We start from the raw sequence: 22679 nt of genomic DNA, 5'->3' as shown, positions 1-22679 counted from the left end.
GTTTTCGCACAGAAGTGCTCTGCAGGCTCGCACAGAGGCAGCTCTTTACCCCGGGGCTGCTCAGGGGGGTGGCCAATAAGTTCCAAGTGGTTTGACCCAGACGGTGACAGGAGACGTAGGCGACTGTTTGCCGCCTCTCTGCTCCCTGACCTTCCTGACAGCCCACCTCTGCTTCTTCTCCAGAGGGTGCGGCTGAACGCTCCTTTCAGGGTACAGAACCCTTCCCATGGTATTTGGTCCTTATTTTTGGAATGTAGCATTCTTTTTTTTCCTGAATAAAAACAGCAGCTTGTGTGCTGAAAATATTAGTACCGGCTTTATCACAGAGGCTCTTAGGTTTTCCTACAGAATCTTTCATGCTTTGAATATTCGGAGTGAGTGCTTTAGGTTTGAGCTACTGAGAAGTAGTCGTATGACCGGCTTGTTCCCTTTTAGACCATCCATATACTACTTGCCTGAAGCCGCGTGTCCGTACTTTTGATCATTGTGTTTATGAGGTATATTTTTCAATTAATTTGTAAAGTTATAAATTTGGAATAGGTTGCAGCAGAGCATTTACAGAGCCTCACCAACTCCTCTTCCAACTGTAGCATATGTAAAAACTAAGGTATGTTTGTCACGGAGAGTTTGTGGTATATAGAGAAGAGGAAAAGGAAACCCCTAAGTAAAACTTACGCAGTAAAACACAGTTCTTTGTTTTGGGAGGTCTTTCTTCCAGTGATTTTAAGTGTTAAGGTTTATATTTGGTTCAGGAAAGTATCTCTGTCCATGGCAACAGCTCTGTGAGTATTCAACTTCAAATACAAAGTACTCAAATGCCAGCCTGATTGGGAGGACGTTCATACTGAAGGTAAACGGATAAGGCACCGTTAACTGATACAAGGACAGACTATGTTTGTGTTTTTTGAAACGGAGCTCTGTCTGCTTCTCCAGCACTCCCCTCTGACATCAGCTCGTCGTTAGGAAGAAGTACCGCAGGTCAGTGTATGTTCTGGAATTTTTGCTGTGTAGAATCTTCTAAGTGTACGTGTGTTTCTTAGGAACTGAACTGCTCCTACAGTGAAATGTCAGCCCAGGACCCTGAGAAAGTGCTTCGGGCGATCCTGTCCTCCCGCCAGCCGGACAGAGGCAGGAAGGCGCAGGCTTTCATCACCACGCAGGGGCTCCGGCCTGAAACCGTGGCAGAGCTGGTGGCTGAAGAAATCATGCAGGAACTGTTGGCGTCTTCGGAAGGGAAAGGTAGTGAGGAGGCTTGATCTTGTATTTTAGCATTTTTGGTTTCTAAGTGTGGTATTTGTGTATCTGAAAAACTGTCCTTGCTCTCCAGATACTTGAATGCTCGTTATGGTCAGTAACGTTTGGGCAGCTCTTGTGTAATGTTTGTAAACCTGGTACACCTTCTTTAAACAGGTTTTATACAAACGTTTATTTTTAGTTATTTTTGAGTCCAGTGTGGTGTTGCAGCATTTAAGATTTTCTTTTTTATAGATGTAAATTTAATGGTTTTAAAAAATGGGGTTGTTTGGGTTTTTTACTCATGACCTTTGCAGCCCCACATCATCTGACTTGGAAAGATTCATGCTTGTTTTCTTTGTGAAAAAAGCGTGGCCAAAAAATTTTCCCTTTTTTTTTGACTTTGTGAGATGAGGGATGTTCCTCAAAACAGCAGGAATTTTATCTGGGGGACTTTTCTATTTAAGTAGCTTCTGCTTTGCCACAACATTAACAACAAAGTTCCATGAGAAACATGAGCCATCAGATGGAGATTCCTGAGTCCAGGTGTGCTCTCCTCTGCTCCTGCTGTCTCGCGCCTGCTGCTCCCCATGTTCCCCTTCCCTTGGTTGGCTCCGAGGATTTGGTTCCTTCAGAAGAGTCAACTTACTAACTTAGCAGAAACCACATCCAGAAAAGAAGAGTTTTCTGTCGAGTGCATGAGTTGAACTGGTCCACGGAAGAGTATGAATCCGAGCCACTGCAAGGGACGGGTTAGAATTGCGTTGTGTGAGGAAGAGGAAAAGGCTCTTTTTTGCAGCAGCAGCAGCAGCCTGCTGGATTTGTGAAATTAGAGGTGGTGTTGCAGTAGCAATGCGGTTGTTCAGTAGGATTTCATTGGATTGATCTGGCAAAGAAGTAGTATGTGAGTCTTAAATTCAAGCAGTAAGATCAAAAGTGTGTTTGGAGCTGCAGTTCCAAGTCCCAGCTCAGTCTGGATGAAGTTATATTGGTTGCTTTGGGTTTTTTTTCCATTAACGTAGCTAATCTCTCCTGAACGGTTAGCACTTATAACGCTCTCTCTCTTTGGATACAGGACAGAAACAGGTTTTGAATCCTGCAGCCGAGAGTCAGGCATTCCTGCAGCTCGCTAAGCTGTGCCAGGATCATACGCTGGTTGGCATGAAGTTACTGGACAAGATTTCCTCTGTACCACGCGGGGAACTGGCGTGCAGTAAGTAAACGGCAAATAATACTTGATGTAACCGATGCATTACTAAACGTGGCATTCTGTGGTTTAAAATCACATCACAGAGTAAAAGCAATGCTGATAGAAGCATCTGTTACGGATCTCAAATTTGGTACTAACTTAATAGATCGGAGCATACGCACAGTGCCTGAGCGTGCTGCTGAAGGGTTGCATCAGTTTACTTTCCAAGCAAAATACAGATTTTTTGTGCTAACAGCTGGGCAATGCAGTCAGTGAGTCAGCATCTTCTAGAACGCGTTCTGTGGAAGCGAAAGCCTGGCTGAAGTTAATGTTGAAACTGTTCCGTTAGAACCCAGCTGTAATACTGGAAATCTGGAAAACCTTTGTGAGAAAATAACTAATTGAAAATAGTTAATATATCTGTCCTGTTGTCAGATCTTAACTTACCCCTTATTTTTTCTGGTTAAGTAGTATATGGGTGTGAGTATTAGTATTTTCCTGCATGGCTGACGAGTTAAGGAAGAGACTCTGAGGAAACAATGTTGGGAATTACCAAATTGTGCTGGAGGATGTCTCTGAATGGAGTCTCCGCTTGAGTACCTTTCTACAGGTAGAGGTATAATTGGTTTGTTTCAAAATACATCGTATAGGTTTATGACGTTAACTGTGTTGTTTTCAAAGTCTGCGTTTTCCAATGTGCTGTGCAGCGGTTCGTCTAACACTGCTGCTCTCCTGAAGTGACCGGCGTGGTGCCGAGAGTAAGGTCTGGGACCGCGCGGCGCCGTGGTTGCTTTGCACTCTTAGACCAGGCCTTGCACAGGAAGCGGAACGTGCCAGGGTGTGCTGGTTTAGCTCATTTATTTAGTGTGTGCAATTTAGGAATGATTTTTCAAACCCAGATGCAAAACTTGTGGCCTTCCTTTTGCCAGTGCAGCGCCGGTTGGTGACAGCGGGCAGCTGGTGTGTTTATTATTGGATGTTTGTCGGTCAGCTTTCGGTGGAGGAGGTTGGAAGTTTTGTGTGTGGAATAAAATAACGTTTCAGGAAATGATCCAAAACGCCCAGACTTTGCCACAGAGTGAGACGCCACACTGAATGCATACTGTTACAGGAACTGTTACTTCTTAAAATTGCACAGGACAGAACCGTAATAGCTCGACTTTCTAATCCAGTTCTGCTGTTTGTAACTGGGAAGGCTGTGGATCCTCTGCAGAGAGAAGCGTAATGATGAACTTCCTCAGCTTATTAACTGAAATACCTCAGTTCTGCTCCTCTTCAGTTACAGAATTGCTGATTTTGGCCCATAATTGCTTTAGTTTGACTTGCCACATGGAGGGAATCACGCGAGTCCTCCAAGCAGCGCGACTTCTCACAGACGAGCACTTGGCGCCGCACGAGGAGTACGGACTGGTGGTACGTGTCCCGGGTGTCTGGCAGGTGCTGTGGGACGGTTTCCATGTACACCTTAGCAAGCAACTTTGCTCGTGAGCAGTGTGCGGGGGAAGGCGGGTGGTGGAACGGGGTACGGTCTGTCACCTCTGCTCGGCTGGGCTCGTCCTGCCTGTCCCCAGAAGCTAAAAGGGAGCGTTTGCTCTGAAGTGCGCGGAGACAGTGGAAGGAGGAGGTGGAGACAGTGGAATGGTGAGGTGGCAGCAGGGTGGGAAATCAGAACGGGAATATCAAGGCCCTTGAGGTGTTGGTGGGATGCGACGGTTTGTACTGGGGGCTGTCCTGCAGCTCTGAGTCCTGCCTTGAAAGGACTCCTGGGGTCTGAGACGTGCCCAGTATAATGGTGCCATTGTCAAAAGGTTCACTGCGTATTTTTATTTGGTCAAATTCCTTTCACCTCACAGTAAAAAAGATGCAGTAGGTTGCTTTAAAAATAAAACCTTGGTGGCTGTAAGGGAGGATCCGTGGAACTGCACCTGCTGGCCCAGCGCTCTGCCCGCGCACCGCCGTCTCCCCACGCGCTGACGGCTCCAGAGAGGCTTTTCCGGCGCCACTTTGAGCTTCTCGCTTACGCTGTTATTTCCACAGGTTCGTCTCCTCACTGGGATTGGCAGATACAATGAAATGACCTACATATTTGAACTGCTGCACGAGAAACACTACTTTGAAGTGCTCATGAGAAAGAAATTAGACCCAGTAGGTGGAAGGGGATAAAGGGGAGAAAACTTTCAGAGAACTTTGTGGCTACGTCAGAAACCGATAGTTACCCAACGAGGTGGAATGATCTGGGGATTTTAATTACTGGGGCCTAGGAAGGGTTAGTCGATTTTCGTAGTAATCAATTAATTCTGTGTTTTATTTTGGTTTAGTTTAATAGTTTTTTTTCTAATGAGTTCAGTGCTGCAACAAGAGCAGCGTTGAAATGTCAAGCTTGGAAATGTCACTTAAGAGTTTTCATGTCCTGCTTTGGTTTTACTTCCAGTTAAGGTTTCATGGGTTTTTAAAAATCATCAATCTTTATAGCTTTCTTGGAACATAAATAAAGTCATAAACAAGTGTCAGTTTTGCCATTTGCCTGTAAAGAAATGAATGCATAGGTGCTGGATTTTCTTACCTGACATAACGTAGTTAAGCCGTTGCCATTATGTTTTAAAACACTATGGAGGAACCTCAGGGAGCGTAACGATCACTTTTTGGAAAATTGTACCAGAACAGATTTGCTTGTGGGTACTAAAACGTGAATAAAAACGAAAGGTCTTCAAATGTTAATGTGATATTGCTTCACCTGGCCAGAGCGGGACACTGAAGACAGCTCTGCTGGATTACATCAAGCGCTGTCGCCCCGGGGACAGCGAAAAGCACAACATGATAGCCCTGTGCTTCAGCATGTGCCGGGAGATCGGAGAGAATCACGAGGCTGCTGCTTGCATACAGCTTAAACTCATCGAATCTCGGCCCTGGGGTGAGTGGAAACGGCAAAACCAGGGTTGTTTGAGAAGGGAGGCGTGATGGGAACTGGGGCTCTGGTTGCCTGTGCTGGTGACGTCCATCAGACTTCGCTGTCTGGAGGGAGGGGCCCGTTTGCCAGCCTGGGGGAGTCTCGTCCTTCGCAGTTCATCTGGCTGCTCTGGCCTTCTCAAGGGTTGGGATTTTTGGCTCTTACCGTAACGTAATGCTCCTGCGGTACCACGCCTGGGAGGAGGAAAGGACACTTGCACGTTTTCCTCATTTTATAGGATGTGACACTGTTTTTTTGTATAAAGTGTATCTATAAAGCGTTGGGGTTTTTATCTTTGTGCGAGGTAAGTTGTTACCACCTCAGCTTCGCGAGGTCTGTAGCGCTGGGGGAACGCTGTGGAGCAGAGACCTCACTGCAGAGCAGTCAGCCAGCGCCGTAACGACAGCTACAGCGGAAGCGATGCCAAGGGGGTTTCTGAATTTGTCTGGTAACAGTCAGTGCTTCTGTCTACCCCAAATGTAGGGTTTGGAGCTCTTTTCGGTTCTTCAGCCACTTGACTAGGTTCAGCAATCGCTTTGGTCCCTTCACTGAACAGATGTTGCCATTCCCTCCTGCTTTCTTAATATGAAATATTTTTTTAGGCGTTTGTTGCTTTCTGAAACAACACTAGGGACAGACTTGGTACCAGGAGGAGTTTTTGTAACTTACTTTGTCACCTTTAGAATAATTGGTTATTCATTTTTTTCCCCATTTCAGAGGAGTCTCTTCAGGATGTTGCAAATTTAAAGAAACTGCTGATGAAAGCTCTGACTCTCTTCATTGATGCAGCAGAAAGCTATTCTAAGGTAAAATGAGAGGGAATCGTCTGAGTTGTGTACAGCACTGGGAGCGCTGAGGACGAACAGGCTGCTCTAGGGAGGACGCGCAGAATCCCGTCCCAGGAGCAAAGGAATCTCTTGCTCCGTCAGCTCAGCAGCATCCCAGCAGTCCCAGTAACGCGGCTGTGCCAGGAGCCACACACGGTTCCCTGCTCAGGCTTTAACACCGAGGGTCACAATTAGGTTCCCCAGTTGTAGAGGAGAGCCCATGGGCTTAACTAGCAAGAACAGAACGATATAAAGTGTCTTGAAACTGGTGTGATTATGGTGAAAGTGTTTGTGGTGAGTGAAGCTTCAGTTAAAACTAATGGAATGCGATCAGTGATAAAACTGCAGGGACCTGAGAGATGAAGTGCTAGACAGCTCTGAACTCGTTGTTGCTCTCAGGAATGTTTCTCGCTTTCCTCTAGAAACACGCTTCAGAGGTTTGCATTTGTCTCTGATTTATCAAACAGGACGCCTGTGTCCGGCAGTCCTTGCGCTGCAGCCGGCTAACGAAGCTGATAACCCTCCAGCTGCATTTTCTCAACACTGGGCAGAGCACGAGGCTGATCAACCTGAGCAGACAGAACCTCATGGACTCCGTCCTGTCCTTGCCTCGATTCTATCAGGTGAGCTTGGCTTCCTCAGCCGCTCCGTTTTCTGAAAATTATTGTTTGAATCAGCAGGTTCGGAAGCCCTCTGCTCCTGGGAGCATAATGCTCAGCTCTTCAAGGTGGCCGCCGAGTCCCGTGACCATTAGCCCATCATACTGCCGCAGCTCCTGCTGTGGGTGGGCGCTGTCAGCGGCCCTTGCTTCCATCCCGCAGCCCGGACCTTGGCTGTCCAGCGCCTCCCGTGCTGCTGTGACTATTCGTGAGAGCCCTGAAATCTAATCTACGTTGGCATCCGTCATTTTATACATTCGGAAATGAGACAGAAAAGGGCTTTTTTAACGAGAACCATCCAACCCCTCTCTGACATCTTGTTTAGGGGCTGAGGAGAACTGGTTTGTCACCCTCGTATTTCTCTGTAGTACAGCTGCTCTCAAGAGCAGCATCAAGAGATGGGCCAAACGGAAGACCTACGATGCTTTAAGTATTCTAAGTACAGGGATGTTTCTGTGCAAGAATAAGCTCTTCCTGCTCCGTAATTCCAGCATCTCTTCCCCTGCAGGCGGCCATCGTGGCCGAGGCGTACGAGTTTGTTCCAGACTGGGCTGAAGTTCTGTACCAACAAGTGATCACTAAGGGAGACTTCACTTACTTAGAAGAATTTAAACAACAAAGGCCACTGAAGCCCAGCATATTTGAGGAGATTGCCAAGAAGTAAGTAGTTCTGTGGTCAAACCGGAACTTTCTTTTCCACGGACTACTTAGAGGAGCAGCTGCGTGTTTAATGGCATGCGAGTCTTAGTACTGTTAAAACCTTTTATGTGATAAAGTGTATCAGGGACTGCTCAGATCAAATCTTTTTTAAAAAGAATCAGGGCAAAATATACAACCGGGAGAATCAAATGTACATTTTGAGCACAACCTTTTTAAGAAATGCAGTTGTACAGCAAGACAGTCTTGTAGTTGTTGTCTGTGAACCTTTCTGTTCCAATTGTACGTACAATTCTTTTCAGAGTCAAACAACACCCACCCACTGATGCCGCGCTGAAAAATCTGAAGAAATTGCTCGCTTACTGTGAAGATATCTACACGTACTACAGGCTGGCTTACGACAACAAGTTCTACGACGTGGTAAACACGCTTCTGAAGGATGCACAGACTGGCTGTTGCCTTAATGATATGTTATCAAGCTAGACTCCAGCCTCCGCGAAGCAGAAACTGGCTCTGACGAGTACCAGTGCCGCAGCCCCCTGCATGGTTCGTACTCATTCGTTAACAGAGCTTTTATCAATTACCTGCTTACGATGATACGCTGCTATGTGAAAGTTACTCCAGAAAACTGGTGGTGGTTGTAAATATTTAAAATGCTGCCATTGTGTTAACCTAAAATTGTGTTTTGTATAATAAATCTTACTGTTTACAAAATACGTGACTAAGCAGAAATAGACCGGCACGGCTGATGATGAACCACGGGGACCCGGCTGTCCTTTAAAGGAGGGGGTGGATGATGGATCGCCACAGGAATTGTGTCTAAACCCACAAAAGGCTGAAACAGAAGGTGGAGAATATCCAGTACGTTGCCAACGAAATCAGCAGAACTAGGGAGCGCCTTTGAACGTTTTAGATGCACACGAGGATAACGCAGCGTTTGACTCCAGCCTGAGCAGCCTGGTTGGGTTTTCTAGCTTGCGGATAAAGTGAACTAGTCTCGTGCAACTCTAAACAGCCGATCTTTAATTTGCGACTGTCGTGGAGTAAAAGGAGTAATCAAGCACAAATATATTCTTAACAGTTATTAAATTTTAACTCCTTTCCACGCTTGGACAGGCTTACAGGGCAGACAGTCGGTATCGACACCCTGTCAGGAGCGAGCGAGCAAGGTGTTCTGCTGCTTGGCTGGTTTGGCACGCTCACGGGATCAGGTGTGACTTAACCGGGGAGGGGGAGGAGACTTGGACACTGCTTCAGGCAGAAACCCCGGTTCAGCTTGGACTCTGTTCGCTCCCCAAAAGAAATGCAGCCGGGGGAGCTCCCAGCTAATCCAGAGACATTACCCAAGGGGCGGGGGGATGGGCGGGGCGGGCTGACAGCAGCATAGAGACAGCGTTGAAGTAAAATTAAGCAATGATATCGTACTATCGCTAGACGTTATCCTAGCAAAAATACAATTGCCATAGCAACCCAGTTAATTAGCAAGGAGATGCTGACTTGGATTTGTCGCTATCTGGTTGCTGACCGTTTCTCACGCTAACAACTGCTGCGCGTAACAAACATTTACTTGCACAGGCTTTAGCTCCAGTCCGCACGGGCAGCGCTAACAGGCGTACACAGGTATACACACCACACACAGCAGCTCCTTTGCTAAATAAAACATTTTATGGAGGGAGGATTACGCCTGAGCAGAACCCAATTTAATATTCCAGTTCTAATGAGTCCCAGAAGACCAAATTAGGCTGAGCTGGCCTTAAGTTTGATAACGGCTAGCGAGCTTTTAGCTTGAACTTTACCATTCCTAGCATGAAAGGAGCCCCTCGCGCTGTCCTCCTGAGAATTACCGGCCCTCCTCCTTCAAAAATTTGGGACCACGTGTGGAAGATCCTGCCTTGTGGAAGCACACACTTATTCCATGCCTTTTGGGAACAAACACCTGACTAAAGCAGAAGTGGTAAGTGCAGCTGCCCCGTGGAATGAAAGAGCTGCCCCGGTACAGCCCACCCTAAAACAGTCCCGAGGGGAGGACGAGCCCCTGAGCTCCGCAGCTCCAGCAGCAGAAGAGATTTAAGTTCATCACGGAAATGCTTGGATTATGGCAGTCCTGGAAGTACTTTGTTCACCGTCAGCATCTCTAAGAGTGTTACCATAAGAAACAGCCATTTTACAAGAGTGAAAACTTGTCCCTCTAACACCGGTTAAACTGGAAGCCGCAGCGAAGACTGGCCGCAGCGCCACGCGCCCGGCACACGCCTGCTGTGCAGCTCTACCGCTCGCGTACCACTGTTCTAAGAGGCTGAAAGAACCGGTCCAAAGACAGCTGTCCTGAAGTCCTCAATAGTGATTTTTATTAAATTAGTTGCTTTATAAAACATTGCAGATGTCATAATTGTTAACATAACAATTTGCCCAACTGTAGTAACTGTTGCAGTTTGCTAAGCAAGTTGTTTTTTTTTTTTTTAAATGAAAGAAAATGGCTGAGTTGTGAAAGATGTACCACAACCCAGGAGAGACCAAAAGGAAGGCTTGTTTTTTTACACTTAAACCAGGCAATTAACTGTTAAAGAATACCCAACCCATACAGCTGCATTAGTAGAAATTTAGATGAACGGAAACTAAACTTCATACTCAAGAACAAGTCGTTCGTTTGTTGGTGTTGGTCGGTTTGTTTTTTTTTCAAATAAGCAACTCTGCTTGTTCTGACCCACGCTTGTTCTGCTCCATGTCAAGCCCTGAAGCCGGGGGTCCCTGAAGCGCTGCGTTCCCAGGCGCAGGACCCTCCCTCTGAAGTCCGCAGTTCCCCTTCACAATATGCTGAAAACCTCAAGCTCTAACTTAAGACAAAGCAATTGTAATACTAAGTGCACACCATGCCCTTGCTGCAAACTGCTTTTGTTCAAACGAGTCACTCCCGGGGGTACAGTTAAGGCCATGTCACCCGACTGTGCTGGTAATAATACTTTGCCTTGTTGGAATTCATCTCCAATTTAGTGGCTGTTACTGTAAAATTAAATAGCAACAGTTACCATTATCAGAATTTGGGGGTTTTTAACTGCAATTTACATAGCTTTTAAATGTCTTCACTCTAACCCCTGACCACGGAACGGGAAGCCCAGAGCTTCGGCACGGACCCGTCAAGAGCTAAACCACCAGCACAGAGATACTGCAATTTTGATTGTAGCATTTGGCAGAATTTAAAGGAAGAAAAGTTGTGCTACATGTTTAAGGGATTATGGGCAACAGAAAGACAAGAGAAGGGGAGATAAATGTCACATGAAGTCTTCAAAGTCTTGTACGTATTCGCCGTCATATCCTCCGTAATCAGCCAGGTCATCTTTCATAGTAGCCTTTAAACCACCTCCAGGCACAACACCTTTTTTCTTCTTTTTGGCTTTATTCTGCTTAAATAGGAAGAGCATGTTTGTTTACTTTAAAATCCACAGTAATTTGTCATTACTGTAATTAGAGTAATGCCACAAGTCCTGAGGTGTGAGCATTCGCGTGCCCGTGCGGCGAGTGCTAAGTCGCCCGACATTTCTCCCTGCGTTTCATCCCACACCATCTCCTGCGGGGGGAGCCGGGACGGTCCCAGGTGTCCCACAGCTCCCTGCATCACGTACACCCGGGTTTGTCCGTCATCCTGTTCTACCTTGACTCCAAACAAGTAGAACTAAGTAAACGCAGAGTCTGGTGTTTAGTTTGTGGAATTCCCAATTTAATTGAGGAATTCAATGTGGCTTTTAGCACCACAGAAGCTGAATATCTTCCTTGCAAAAAAATGGCCGTCCTAAACAAACGTTACAGACCATTTCACGGTAAAGCTCTTCCTTACTGGACTGGTGTTGCTGCAGCTTCCTGGGGCTGACCAAACTAATGTACATGAAAAGCCGGGAGGGAAGAGTATAAAAATAGGAAGTATACGTATTTTTTTCTTTTCAAACTTGTTTGGTTCAGTAAGTCACCGGCTTCTCTCCGAAGTGCAGTTCATATTAAAGTTTAGCACGTTTGCCAGCTCCAGACTTAACGCGCTAAGGCTGGACATAAACTTTGGGTTGCAATCGAGTGCGTCCCCCACGCTGGCGAGTCGGGGCTGGCATCACAGAGCCACCCCTGCCACGGGAACCGTCTGTGTCCCAGGGGTTTCCCATCCCACACGGACGATGCTCGGCTGTTTGTTTCCTACCAAGCCTCCAATTTGATTTAAAACATAGCAAAAGTTGCACTGCTAGTCATATTTTCTGCTTAATTTTGATCTAAGAATTCAGTGAATCACTGAACTCCACCCCCCCGAGTTTCAGCACAGCTGTATGCTATAAAATGTAATGTTTTGCATCACATAAGCATCAGTTAAGCTATTACATCGCTTTTTAAAACTTAACTTTTCCTTGTCTATGCAGTTATTTCTCCTTGAATTTGCACAAAGCATAAAAATCCTAGTTATCTGCTATTCAAAAGCCCAAACTTTGGCACGGATCTGAGTTACTCCACAGATGGGTTTCAGTGACATTTAGCTCTACAGGAGGCTGCTTCTGCCTTCGGGATAGCGGCGAAAGCCGTTTTGCCTCCAGGACAGCATCCAGGGGAAGGCGAGCACGGCGAGCGCGCAGGGAACAGGGTCTCCCTGGGATCTCTAGTCGATCAGCTCCCCATTACCTCCCGCAGCGAGGAGTGAACTCTAAACCAGCACCCAAGGTTACCGCTTCATCTCCTGCTGCTACCTCCGTGCCAGGCCTGTCCCCGTTTTCCAGATGAGCACCTTTAGCCACAGAAACACGCAGAAATCTTACCTTTTCTTGTTTTTGTTTTTCACTGCATAGTACTGTCAAAGTATTTGTGATCTTTTTCAAATCGTCAATTTCCACTGCATCAGGGGAAGAAAAAAAAAAAAAAAGATTCCTCAGCAATATTGTTCTTAGAAGGCAGTTAAATAATCTAACATCAAATTCCCTAAAAACTAGAAATAAGCATTAGTAATAAGTACGGGCAAAATACAGAGTGGGTAATTCTGGTCCTTATAATCACAATTACAATTTCCGATGGTCTCTAGTAAGCAGCTTGGATGGCATAGAAGGTAAAACTTGTAAATTAAGAGTTAGTGAACACAAAGTCTTAACAAGGAGGCATTTGAACAGTAAAACACGGATACAGTAAAACATATCAAAAGGAGCAGTGGATTAACAAGAAATTGTTAACATTAAATGGTGCAAGAAGTTGCGAGTCCTTCGCTTCAGAAGATCTGGAATCCTTTTGGAATGGAAGTTCCCAGCTCCGCTCCGCCAGTGAAGGCTGTATTTATACAGCACTAGTGTCAAGTTACCCCTTCACTGTGGGACAAGGTGTACGGTACAGGAAAAGATCCCGAGCAACGAATTCACCAAGTACTTCAGCCAACCAGGGCAGTGGAAAAAAGGAGTTCAAGATAGTTTTCTCTCTGTATAGTTACACGTTGAATTCCAGAACAATTTCTTTTGCAGTCCCCAAATTACATGAACTCAATTTTATAACAGTATCTTTCCAAATGAGCTACAAGTTACCTGGCTCAGAGATTCCTATTATTTTGGAAACAGCTTCAAGAAAAACAAGCAAGATTTAGATCGGCATAAAAATTCATACTTTTAAAAATGACTGCTTTGACATGCAGAAAGAGTAACTCTTGTACAAGCACACAAGGTGTAATAAAGCTTGTGGAAATGGAATCGGACGCTAGTCAGTAAAACAGATTAGTACTTCACTGAATAGAAGCTACATAGATCAATCCTGATGTAACATTTACTGTAACAGCGTGTTTTCAACTTCAACTCCATTGCAATTGCGGTAGCAGCGTATTTTAGGATGTCTTTCACTTCACTTACATGAAATACATACGTCTCGAACTAGTGCTTCCAAAAAACTGGCATAATGTAATGATTTTTCATACTGTGTAATTTTCTCTTTTAGTAGTTTGCCAAATTCCGTAAAGTCATCTTTTGAAGAGGGATTCATGGCATCTATTCCATAAGTGTTATTTACACCTGCACGGGAAGACAGAGGTATTATAGAAAAAATCATCTGTGATCCAGAAGAGATGTCCCCAGAGAAACAAGTCCAGTCCTTCACCTCCACCGACGCCAAGATTCACGCTCCCCGCTGGCTTCTGCCACACAAAAGCCACAGCCTGAGTTACTGACCTGTGCGGAGCTTAGTCATTTGAACCAGCTTTTCCTATTCTCTGGAGCAATGTGTGCTACATGAAGCCCCTTTCCCCTTCAACGGGGAATTCCTGTCTTGAACTCCTAAGTGCAAAATGTAGCTGGTTCTGTGCGACTGTATTCCCTGCACCCCCAAGGCACTGGACTCTTTCGGAAGACTCACAGAGCAGAATTTTCACAGCGTAATAAGCTGTATAATTCACTATAATCATGGAAACAGGCTTTCATGTTTGAAGAATGCTGCTATGAATCAGTATCTTCATCACTAGTTCTGTCAAAGCACAAAACCAGAATGATGTGCTTTAAGTCTGCTTCGTCTGCACCAGGAAACAGGCTCATGCCACTAAACTGGATTTCTCAACATCCAGCTTATTACTAGACTGCCCGAAGTAAAGCAGGCACGAGTTATGCTCTGCCACACTTGTCCAAAGCCTCATTAAACCCAGGTTGTAAAGCACCTCAGAACACCGAGACAGCACTTTTTTTTTTTCTTCTTACACACAGTCATCTTTTCACCAGAAGTACCAATATGTTGGAAAATTTAGTCATCCATCTTTTCTGTACAAATCCTACCAAGACACATTAAGAAAAAACACCTTCTATTCTAAAGATGTTTTTGTGGTTCTTGCAATTAGTCCTTAGTACCAGGACACGCCTCCAGTGGTTTGAATTTAAACCCCTCTTTATTCTCAGGAACACAACCTGCGTGTGCTCCGACAGTCAAATCCCGCTGGCCTCTTCCCGCAGGGTATCCCCACCCGCCACCGTTGCATTCAGAGGATGCAGCGCTTCTGCGATGCTACAGCTGCGGCGACTGGCGTGGCTCAGGCACGGCACACTTACCAAATGTTTCTTTTGCTAACTCAAGATCTGACTCCTCTTGTAACTTCTTTAGTCGTAGTTTGTCTGCTAACTGTTCTTCTGGTGTAAGTTCTCTATGTTCCTCTGGTGCCTCTAACTGCATTGAAAAACGTATATAGGGAGAACGTTACATTTCTTACCCTCCAGCAGAGGTAGTTCAAGAAATCATGGTTTTTCCAGTGCCACTTGAATAACTTACTTCTGCCCAAAGTCAATACACCTCAAGCATGTACAAACCTGAAAACCACCCCAATACCACGTAACAACGCCACCTTGTTTAATAAATCGTTCATTTTACAAGAAGGAGGAAGAAACACCTCAGTTCTAAGTTTCACAACTGCATGTTTTATCATGCGGTGCGTACAAAAGAAACAGCGATAAGCATTGCTTCAATGACCTGCTTGAATTACGGAGAAATTAAAGCTAACATCCCCCAGATGTTCAGAATAGTCAAGAACTTTACAGGCCTTGTTCGACCTCAAAAAAAAAAAAAAAAAAAGAAAAAAATCAAACCTGCCCTCTGACTTTTATGAGACCCAGAAGAAAAAAAAGGAATTACCCTTTTTTTAAGCTCCTCTTGCTTTTTCTTCTGTAGCTTTTCTTTTTCTTTTATTTTTTCTGCTATTTTCTTCTTTTCTGAAACTTTTGGTTCTGTAAAACATTGAACAATACAGCCCTCAAGAGGTCTACTGATTATTTTTCCGCAACTCTAGAAACACCAATCAAAGAGCAAGTCACAGACTCAATTACTGGCACCTGAACACCGGGAGAGTTACAGGACGTGCTTTGTCAAAAACAAACCCTATTTGGAAAGTGGGTTTGATTCTTTAGATACGCTGGAGACAAAACCAGTGTCTGTTCTGACGCTGCACACAGAGTCCCATATTACTTTTAAGACTTACCTTGTTTTACCTCTGTCTCCTTTACTTCCTCCTCTTCCTCCTCATCATCCCAGTTATCCTACAAAATACGTTTTAATTAGGATTCTTTTACAGATACTTTCAACTTGTTTAGGTAACAAATACACAGACCAGGAGCTTACATACAACCTCTTTAAAAGCTCACACATCCATTGACCGGACGTGTTGGCGCGAGGAAGTGGGGAGGAAGTCGGGGGAGCTGTACAAGGGCACGGCTTTTGGGAGTTGACCAAGACATTTCAAGCTGGTCCTTGCCATGAAAGAGGCAGCTTTTATTCAAGGAATCAGAAAGCTCATGTCAATACAGTTACAAAAACAAAATCATCAACAGTCAAATCAATGAATCGGCAGAAACCATTTTAAACCAGAACACGCTGTCACCATCACCGAAAGACCCGTTCTCCCCGCCGCTGAGCGACACCAGCGTGCCCCTCTCCCCTGAGCCGGGAAAAGCATTCCAGGGGCTGTCCCTGGAACCGCCACACACAGGGGGAACCCACCCGGACCTGCTGCCGACACTGCGCAGCAGACGAGGCTGGCTGCAGGAGCAGGGAAAGTGGCAGTAAGCAGACAGAGAACACAGAGGGGCCAGCTTTCGGCACGAATAGCAACTTTTAAGTGCCACAAGATCCTGTTTTGGACCAGGTTTTGACCAACGACTACTGCTTTTTAAATAAGCAAAGGAGCTATCAGAAGACTCTTCCCACAAACAAATCACTTAAATGTTCTTCAACAGCCGTCACGTTCTCCAGTGTATTTTCAACAGTCTGAGCTGCAGTGTTTGCAGTAACTCTGTCTCCAGCGTTCACCTTCAGCATGTTCAAGATTCCTGGTGGTCCTGTACCCAGGCGGATGATCCGTGGTTCAAAACACTACGTATGGTTCAACCAAGTACTGAGGAAGCATCGTTTTCTACAGCGCTGACCTGCGGATGTCACCTGCAGACCTTGCCATGCCAGCAGGGATTCTGCAGTTTCTTCCTGACAGTTACCTGGGTAACCGTTACAGGACTATATATTCTTGTCCTAATGCCACTCTGAATTCAAGCGGATGGCCTCCGCGTGGAAATCAATGCTCTAAAATTGATCTGAAGTTACATGCCGAGTACCACATGATGTACACACCAGAAGTTAAAGCCAAGAAATCTCACAGGAATCTAATTTTAGTTACCTGATTCAACTCAGCTTGCAAGCTTAAGAGACTACGTTTTTTAAGATGAGACCTAGTTTACACAAAAATCACACGTACTGTCAGTACATCATGTAGGTAAACTTAAAAACCATAAATGCTGATTTTTGTGATTTCCACCTCACAACAGTAACGCAGCCGGTCATGCAAGCTATCCATTAATTTCTAAGAGTTGCTACTGGCATGGCAAAATAAAAGACACTGGCAGAAGAACTCGGTATTTCACTGCAATGTGCTGATCCAAGCAAGGAAGACACCCGAGTTCATCTACCAGCTCACTCAAGTTAATTGGCACTTGTAAGGGATTCAGCTTCTCTTCCACGTTCCAAGAAGCTGACTTGAATTTGGAGCAGCGTTATTTTAGCTCATATCTAATTAAGAGTTTGTTACACCCACTTCTTAAATAGCTCTTTTCATTATAGCTTTCTGCCTTATCCCTTGCCCTGTCCTTCACAGACAGATTTTAAAATCAGTATTTTATGGTGCAAAACCCCAGAGGAAGGGCAGCCTGTCCATGGTGTAAAGGTACTCAAGGGATTAAAGGAAACCACTGCGTGTTTGGGAGACGTTACAGAGGGTGCGTGGGCAAGGACTTTCACGCCATGACAGACACACTCCTTCCCCGCAGCAGACCACGTCCCCGCTCGGGGGCAGGCACGGTGACAGTTCCAGCTTGCAAAGCTGGGATGATGCAGCAACGTGGAAATAGCAGACCCTTGGGAGGACGGTGTGACAGCCCGGCCCAACCTCCCCTGAGCTGTTAGGTGGAATTTAAGATCTCGGCTTTAACCGAAGGGATCGTTGACTGCCAGGATCCTGCCTACAGCCCCACCAGCAGAACAGCGCTGCTGGAACCGGGGACAGGCGACACCAGCTCAGCGTCCTCGGAGGAACGCTCCTGGTGGGGCGACCCCCGAGACATCACCGCCTGAGGAGTCACTCCTCAACCTGGCATGCCAAGCTATGCCGGTCTCCCAGCTGCGCGGAACACTGCCTCACTCTTCTCCAAGATATTTTTTTTAAACAGCAATAGAACATGATTAATATGGGGGTTTTGTGTGGTTTTTTTGTTGGTTTTTGTTTGTTTGGTTGTTTTTTTTACTGGGGTTGAAGGAGCATCCAAATATACACCTGTTCCCATGTTTTACAGATTCGAGTGAACTCTCTTGGAGGGAAAGAAAATCGCTTTGGTGTTGCATCTGCACTAAGTAATTCAAGGAGTACATCTTTACTCCAAAATACATCCACTAAAGTAGCTTAAAACTTTGAAGTATTTCAACAATAGTCATTTACCCACACTTATCTAGAACAAGGCTATTGAAAACATCTTCCATTTCACAAAAATAAACCCTTGATAAGAGCAGCTCTCTTACAATTTCATACGCCCCATCAGAAGTACCTTAAATATATGATAATACACATTATTCCCCCCAAAACCAGAAGACATGATTGGAAAGTGACAGGCACTCCAGCATTCAGATTCCCAGCTAAACCCGAATGCTCTCCTTCAAAGAGAAACGACTGTACCATGACAAAGGCTGTCGCCTGGATGATAACACGCACATTTCCCAGTTTTGGCTTTGTTAAGCACAGAATTGCCCAAGAGTAAATAGATGAAAATTCCTTGGCAAGACGCCTGTCTTCTGGGAAACGTGTGGTCTGGGTAACCCCAGAGAGTAGTTTTGTTACTGATGAAGATGCTAATTTTAAATCTGGGGAAGTCAAAGTTTCCTGAACAGTTATTTTAAGTTCATTATTAAAAAAGCCTTCCAAAATAAAATACAGAAGCTGAATATATAAAACACATTCCAAGGTGTGAAATACCAGCCTGAAGACAAACTCATGGTCAGAAAACACTTTGTTCTATTTTAGACCACGTCTAAAATTTTTTCTTATGCGGGTACTTCCCCAAGGTGGACCCTTGCAAACAAGGTACCTGGAGCCGACTCAGCCACCTCCCAAGCCCAGTTCTGTGATCTGTTTGGTGTTTATACAGGGAAAGCAAATCAAAGTAAAGCAAAACAGCTTTCTTTGCTGGACCGGTCCTTCTCTCTAGATGCAGCTCCAGTATTAAAACCATAATCCCTCAGAAAGAGTTAAACAGTTGCATTCTCACTACAGGTGGGAAAAGTGTTCCTTAACTAAAACAGCCACAGAAAGCACAGGCGTCTTCAAGAGAAAAAAACTTTAGACTCTGGTTCTCCTGCACACATTCTATCATAGCAAGAAAAGTTCCTCACTTTCAAAGAAAGGAGGAAAAGCAAAGCCTCAGAGACAACCGAGTCCAAGATATGTGTATATATACGCATATACGTATATAAACTACATATATAGTGTTGCATTCTAACCACACTCTTTACAAATGACTGTAGTTACTGTATACAGAGATACCTTTACTTATTTTGCCTGCTGTAATGTGACACCTATGATAACCATAGGGTGCGGGTGTTATTAAATTAAAGAAAGAAAATGGACAGTCTATATCTTACAACAAAAAAAAGTAAATAAATTTTTGTAAGAGAAGATGAACTACTTTTTTTGTACTATTTATAAAAAGAATACCCACCCTAAGCTGCAAGGACAACTGTGTTGATGGTTTTCAGAGATTCTGGTAACAGAGCCAAGGGCCTAAATAACAAACCCAACAAGAGTCCTCTCCCAGTAACAGCAATACTCTACTTCAGAAAGCTTCGCACTTGTGACCATGCTACAGTGACCAAGTCACCTCGGGAGATTGTCTATTACAGTACCTCAGCACCTCGATTTGAAACATAAAGGTCTTTTTCGGCTGACCTATTTCCATCCCTTACAAGCTTCATCAAGCACGTTCCCTGGATGTTCCCTAGTATCGTTTTGCCTACTGTCTGTGTGAATGTGGAGCAAACGGAGGGTTCTGCGGCATCCACCATCCAGCCCCCCGGCTTGCTAAGCGGCAGCTGGAAGTAAGGAGGAGAAAACAAGCTTTTAAGGGAAGGTCTGCTTTCATAAGCATCAGAAATGAACACCTGCACATTTTAATACTGATTCTATGCAGCCATCACTCTTTGAAACACAGTAAAAATCTGTTTCAAATAGTGCCTTAAGTAAACTTATTTTAAGTGACATGGGCCCTACCAAATCTGAAACTGCGCAGTAAGACCGCTGTACTTTCCAACTGTGGCAGTGGGGCCGGGGCGGGGGAAGGGTGTGTGTGTGAAGAAGTAGGAAAAAGGGCTGGAAAAGACACGCTGCCACGACACAGAAGTTTCTGGTCGATAGCAGAAGCAAAAATACAGCACTGCTTTCATTAAATCCAACCCTCACGCCATACACGTGTCTCACCCAGCACACCATACTGAAAACTACGAATCTGAAGGGCTACAAAAAGCAAGGAGAAACTAGCCAGTCACAGAAAGCTGCCCAGAAACAGCTGGGAAGCAGCAGGTGGATGATCTCCCAGAGAACAGGAGACACCTCCTGAGGCCTGAAAAGCGTCCGCCTCTTCTCCCCTGGAAGACCCAGGCAGGGAACGAAGGGCAGGCAGAAACGCCCGCTCCGAGCGGGGACTGAGGGACACGGGGACTCGTTTTCCACTTGGCATTTTGACTTGTCATCCGCAACCCACCGCTGCCCTTTCAGGGCACCAACACCCGAGAGTCCTCTCCGCACAGGCCCGGGCCGCCCCGCCGCTCCACCCCGCCCCGGGCCAGCGCCTCACCGCCGGAGACGCGTGAATCCAGCCGGCCCGACGAGTCCGACCCACCCGGCGGGAGGTTTCCTCACCCGCCGCCCGGGCCGCCCCTGCCCCGGGCCGGGCCGCGCCGCCGCGGGCCCGCGTCCCCCGCACACGCGGCACCATATGGCAGCGGCCTGAGGCGGGCCCGGCCCGCTCCCCGCCGCCCCCGCGCCGCGGCCGGCCGGCGAGGCCGACCGCGGGGCCACCCCACGCCGCGAGGGCCCGGCGAAGGCCCGCCCGGCCGCACCTTCACGTCGTCCTCCTCATCCTCGCCGGCCCAGCGGTCCCCGGCCACTCCCGGCACCAGCCGCTTCGCCACCGGCTCCACCACCTCGAAGCTGTCGGCGTCTGTGGGGGAGAGGAGAGCGGGTGAAGGAGAGCGGCCGACGGCGGGCGGGGGGCGCGGCGACCGCCACCTACCCCAGGAATCCGCCGCCTCCGCCGCCATCTTCCCCGCCGAGCCGCCGGCGCTCGCAGCAGGCACGGTGAGGCGGCCGCGCCAGAGCGGCCCCAGCCAGCGCCGCGCGCGGGGCACGCCGGGACGGCGGCGGACTGCCGGAGCCGCGCCCCGCGCCCCGCCCGCGCGCACTCCCCCCCGAGCCCCGCCCAGCGCGGGGCGGGCCGGGCCGTGAGGGCGCCATGGCGGGCGGATGGCGGGACGCGGCCGCCCCTCGCCGCCCGCACGCTCCCCACGCCCGGTCGGGGGCCCTCGGGCGCGGTGCTCTCCCGAGGGAAGGGCCCCTTCCCCGCCGGCTCTGCGGCGCTATCGGGGAGCGGCAGCTGCGGCCTGAGGGGAGCCGCCCCGCCCCGCCGCCCGGCAGGACAGATAGGCCGAGTTCTGAGCTCCCACCGGCGGGGACGGGTCTGACGGCACCCGCTCAGAGATCCAGGTTGGTTTCTGCCCTGCGGTTGAGTGTGTCCACGCAAGGGCAATAAAGCAGGCCGTGTTTTGAACGACAGGTGTTACTGGGGCCGGCGTGCTGGTACATTGCCCTCTGAAGAAGAGGGAAGCAAAAAGCTGTGTTACTCTGAGAATTTTTACATGACTATAACCGTTTCTATACTCGGCCCATGCTACTACTTCAGATCACAGGCAAGGTTAAAGCAGTCACATTTCATACCTGCGCAACTGCTCTGTACACGGAAGCCGGCGATTTTTAAACACTTCTCACACCACTATTGTATGAAGAGCCCGGGGTGTCAGCTGGCAGTCCTGCTGGAAATGCGCTACACGAGTAATGTAACGGAATTGATTATATGCCTGAGTGGGAGAAAGAAAAAGAAAAAGAAAGAAAGAAAGGAAAGAAAGAAAGAAAGAAAGAAAGAAAGAAAAGAAAGAAAGAAAAAGAAAAAATAGTTGAAGTCTGATTCCTGAATGTTGCAATAAAGTGTCTCCTAGTCCCCTAAATAATAGGATAAGATTATAGTAAAGGTAGGTTACGACTTAGTCATTTCCTAGTTTTCAGGAAATGAAATCCAGGAGGAATCATGGGCAAATGGTTTCAGCGTTACTTGCGACAGTCTGGCAGCCAGAATGCACTTTCACAGTTTATCCCCATGAGGCTGTTTAGGGTGTGATTTTTAGCTCAGATCCCTGAGAGATCGCGGCCTTGTGAGCACCAGAGGAGCATGGGCAAGTCCTTCACTACAAACGCAGTAGCGGACTTTAACCAAATGCAGCAGGAGTGTAAGGATCGCCCACGAGAATGAAGTGTCCCCAAATACAACACTGGATCATCAGACTGAAGACAGACTCTGGGGACGGAAAGGCTGCAGACCCAGGACACAACCCCAACTGCAAGTCCTCACTCTTTTCCAACCTCCTCCCACCGAGCCCACGGAACGTTTTACTTTGAAACCCTCAGGCCCGTCTCATCCCTTTAGATGGCTCTGCCCAGACCTGGGGAGAGAGACCGCGGTGACTCCAGAGCTCTGGGTAGTCAGAGGTGAGCAGACCTCTGTCACAGACCTGGTGACGTTTGATGCTCCGCAGTGTTTGGATGCTGCTGATGGAGCAGGTTAGAAGCAGAGGACACCTTTATCTCAGGATTAAACCCCAAAGCCATGATGTGCCTGGGGGCTACAGACCAGGCCCCCTGAGCCCCCTCCAGCCCAGCTTGTGGGTGGTATGTTTCTTTCCACCTTGTCAAATAACATCAAACCCATAAAAGCTGGAAACATTCACTTCATCCAGTGTACTTCACTGCCACCTCCCAACTCTGTGATTTCTGCGAGAATCTGAGCAATTAAAGTGGAAGAGGAGGATCTATTGTCTCTGAAGATAATACTTTTAGA

The 22679-nt window shown here is 46.9% G+C and overlaps 2 protein-coding genes across 9 annotated transcripts in view; one reads left to right on the top strand and one right to left on the bottom strand.

Moving 5' to 3' along the window:
- SPG11 (SPG11 vesicle trafficking associated, spatacsin) overlaps window positions 1–8226 on the top strand; it is a 33702-nt gene extending 25476 nt beyond the window's left edge. For 4 of the 7 annotated variants that reach the window (XM_074601965.1, XM_074601966.1, XM_074601970.1 and 1 more), the window contains 9 exons: window positions 1041–1239; window positions 2309–2446; window positions 3702–3835; window positions 4460–4567; window positions 5165–5333; window positions 6087–6175; window positions 6664–6819; window positions 7364–7515; window positions 7815–8226. In XM_074601965.1, coding sequence (XP_074458066.1) covers window positions 1041–1239; window positions 2309–2446; window positions 3702–3835; window positions 4460–4567; window positions 5165–5333; window positions 6087–6175; window positions 6664–6819; window positions 7364–7515; window positions 7815–7995 — 1326 coding nt within the window. In that variant the 3' untranslated portion in view covers window positions 7996–8226. Of the gene's footprint in view, window positions 1–1040; window positions 1240–2308; window positions 2447–2890; window positions 3041–3701; window positions 3836–4275; window positions 4568–5164; window positions 5334–6086; window positions 6176–6663; window positions 6820–7363; window positions 7516–7814 lie in introns of those variants that run through there. The other 3 variants (XR_012589193.1, XR_012589194.1, XM_074601969.1) reach the window with 3 other exon arrangements.
- A 1612-nt stretch (window positions 8227–9838) lies between these two features.
- EIF3J (eukaryotic translation initiation factor 3 subunit J) lies at window positions 9839–20947 on the bottom strand. 2 transcript variants are annotated; one of them, XM_074601971.1, is made up of 8 exons: window positions 20805–20947; window positions 20632–20732; window positions 15464–15521; window positions 15121–15212; window positions 14544–14658; window positions 13365–13523; window positions 12300–12373; window positions 9839–10913 (listed from the first exon to the last, which is right to left on the bottom strand). In XM_074601971.1, the coding sequence occupies exons 1-8, from the start codon at window positions 20830–20832 to the stop codon at window positions 10782–10784; spliced, it is 759 nt and encodes a 252-aa protein (XP_074458072.1). In that variant the 5' UTR covers window positions 20833–20947; the 3' UTR covers window positions 9839–10781. The 2 variants fall into 2 exon arrangements, with proteins under 2 accessions (XP_074458072.1, XP_074458073.1); XM_074601972.1 differs by having other exon boundaries at window positions 9839–10910.
- Window positions 20948–22679: the final 1732 nt, after the last annotated feature.

Source organism: Larus michahellis, chromosome 9 (assembly GCF_964199755.1).
Source record: "Larus michahellis chromosome 9, bLarMic1.1, whole genome shotgun sequence".
Classification (NCBI taxonomy): domain Eukaryota; kingdom Metazoa; phylum Chordata; class Aves; order Charadriiformes; family Laridae; genus Larus; species Larus michahellis.
This window is presented reverse-complemented; position numbering and strand designations above follow the sequence as displayed.

Bases quoted from the DNA above. Each gene is read 5' to 3' on its own strand.
- EIF3J (XM_074601971.1), bottom strand. From the start codon at position 20,832: ATGGCGGCGGAGGCGGCGGATTCCTGGG. The intron at 15,522-20,631 runs GTGCGGCCGGGC...CGTATTTTGTAG, and splicing joins ATGAGGAGGACGACGTGAAG to GATAACTGGGATGATGAGGA. The intron at 14,659-15,120 runs GTAATTCCTTTT...TTTTCAATGCAG, and splicing joins AAGAGGAGCTTAAAAAAAGG to TTAGAGGCACCAGAGGAACA.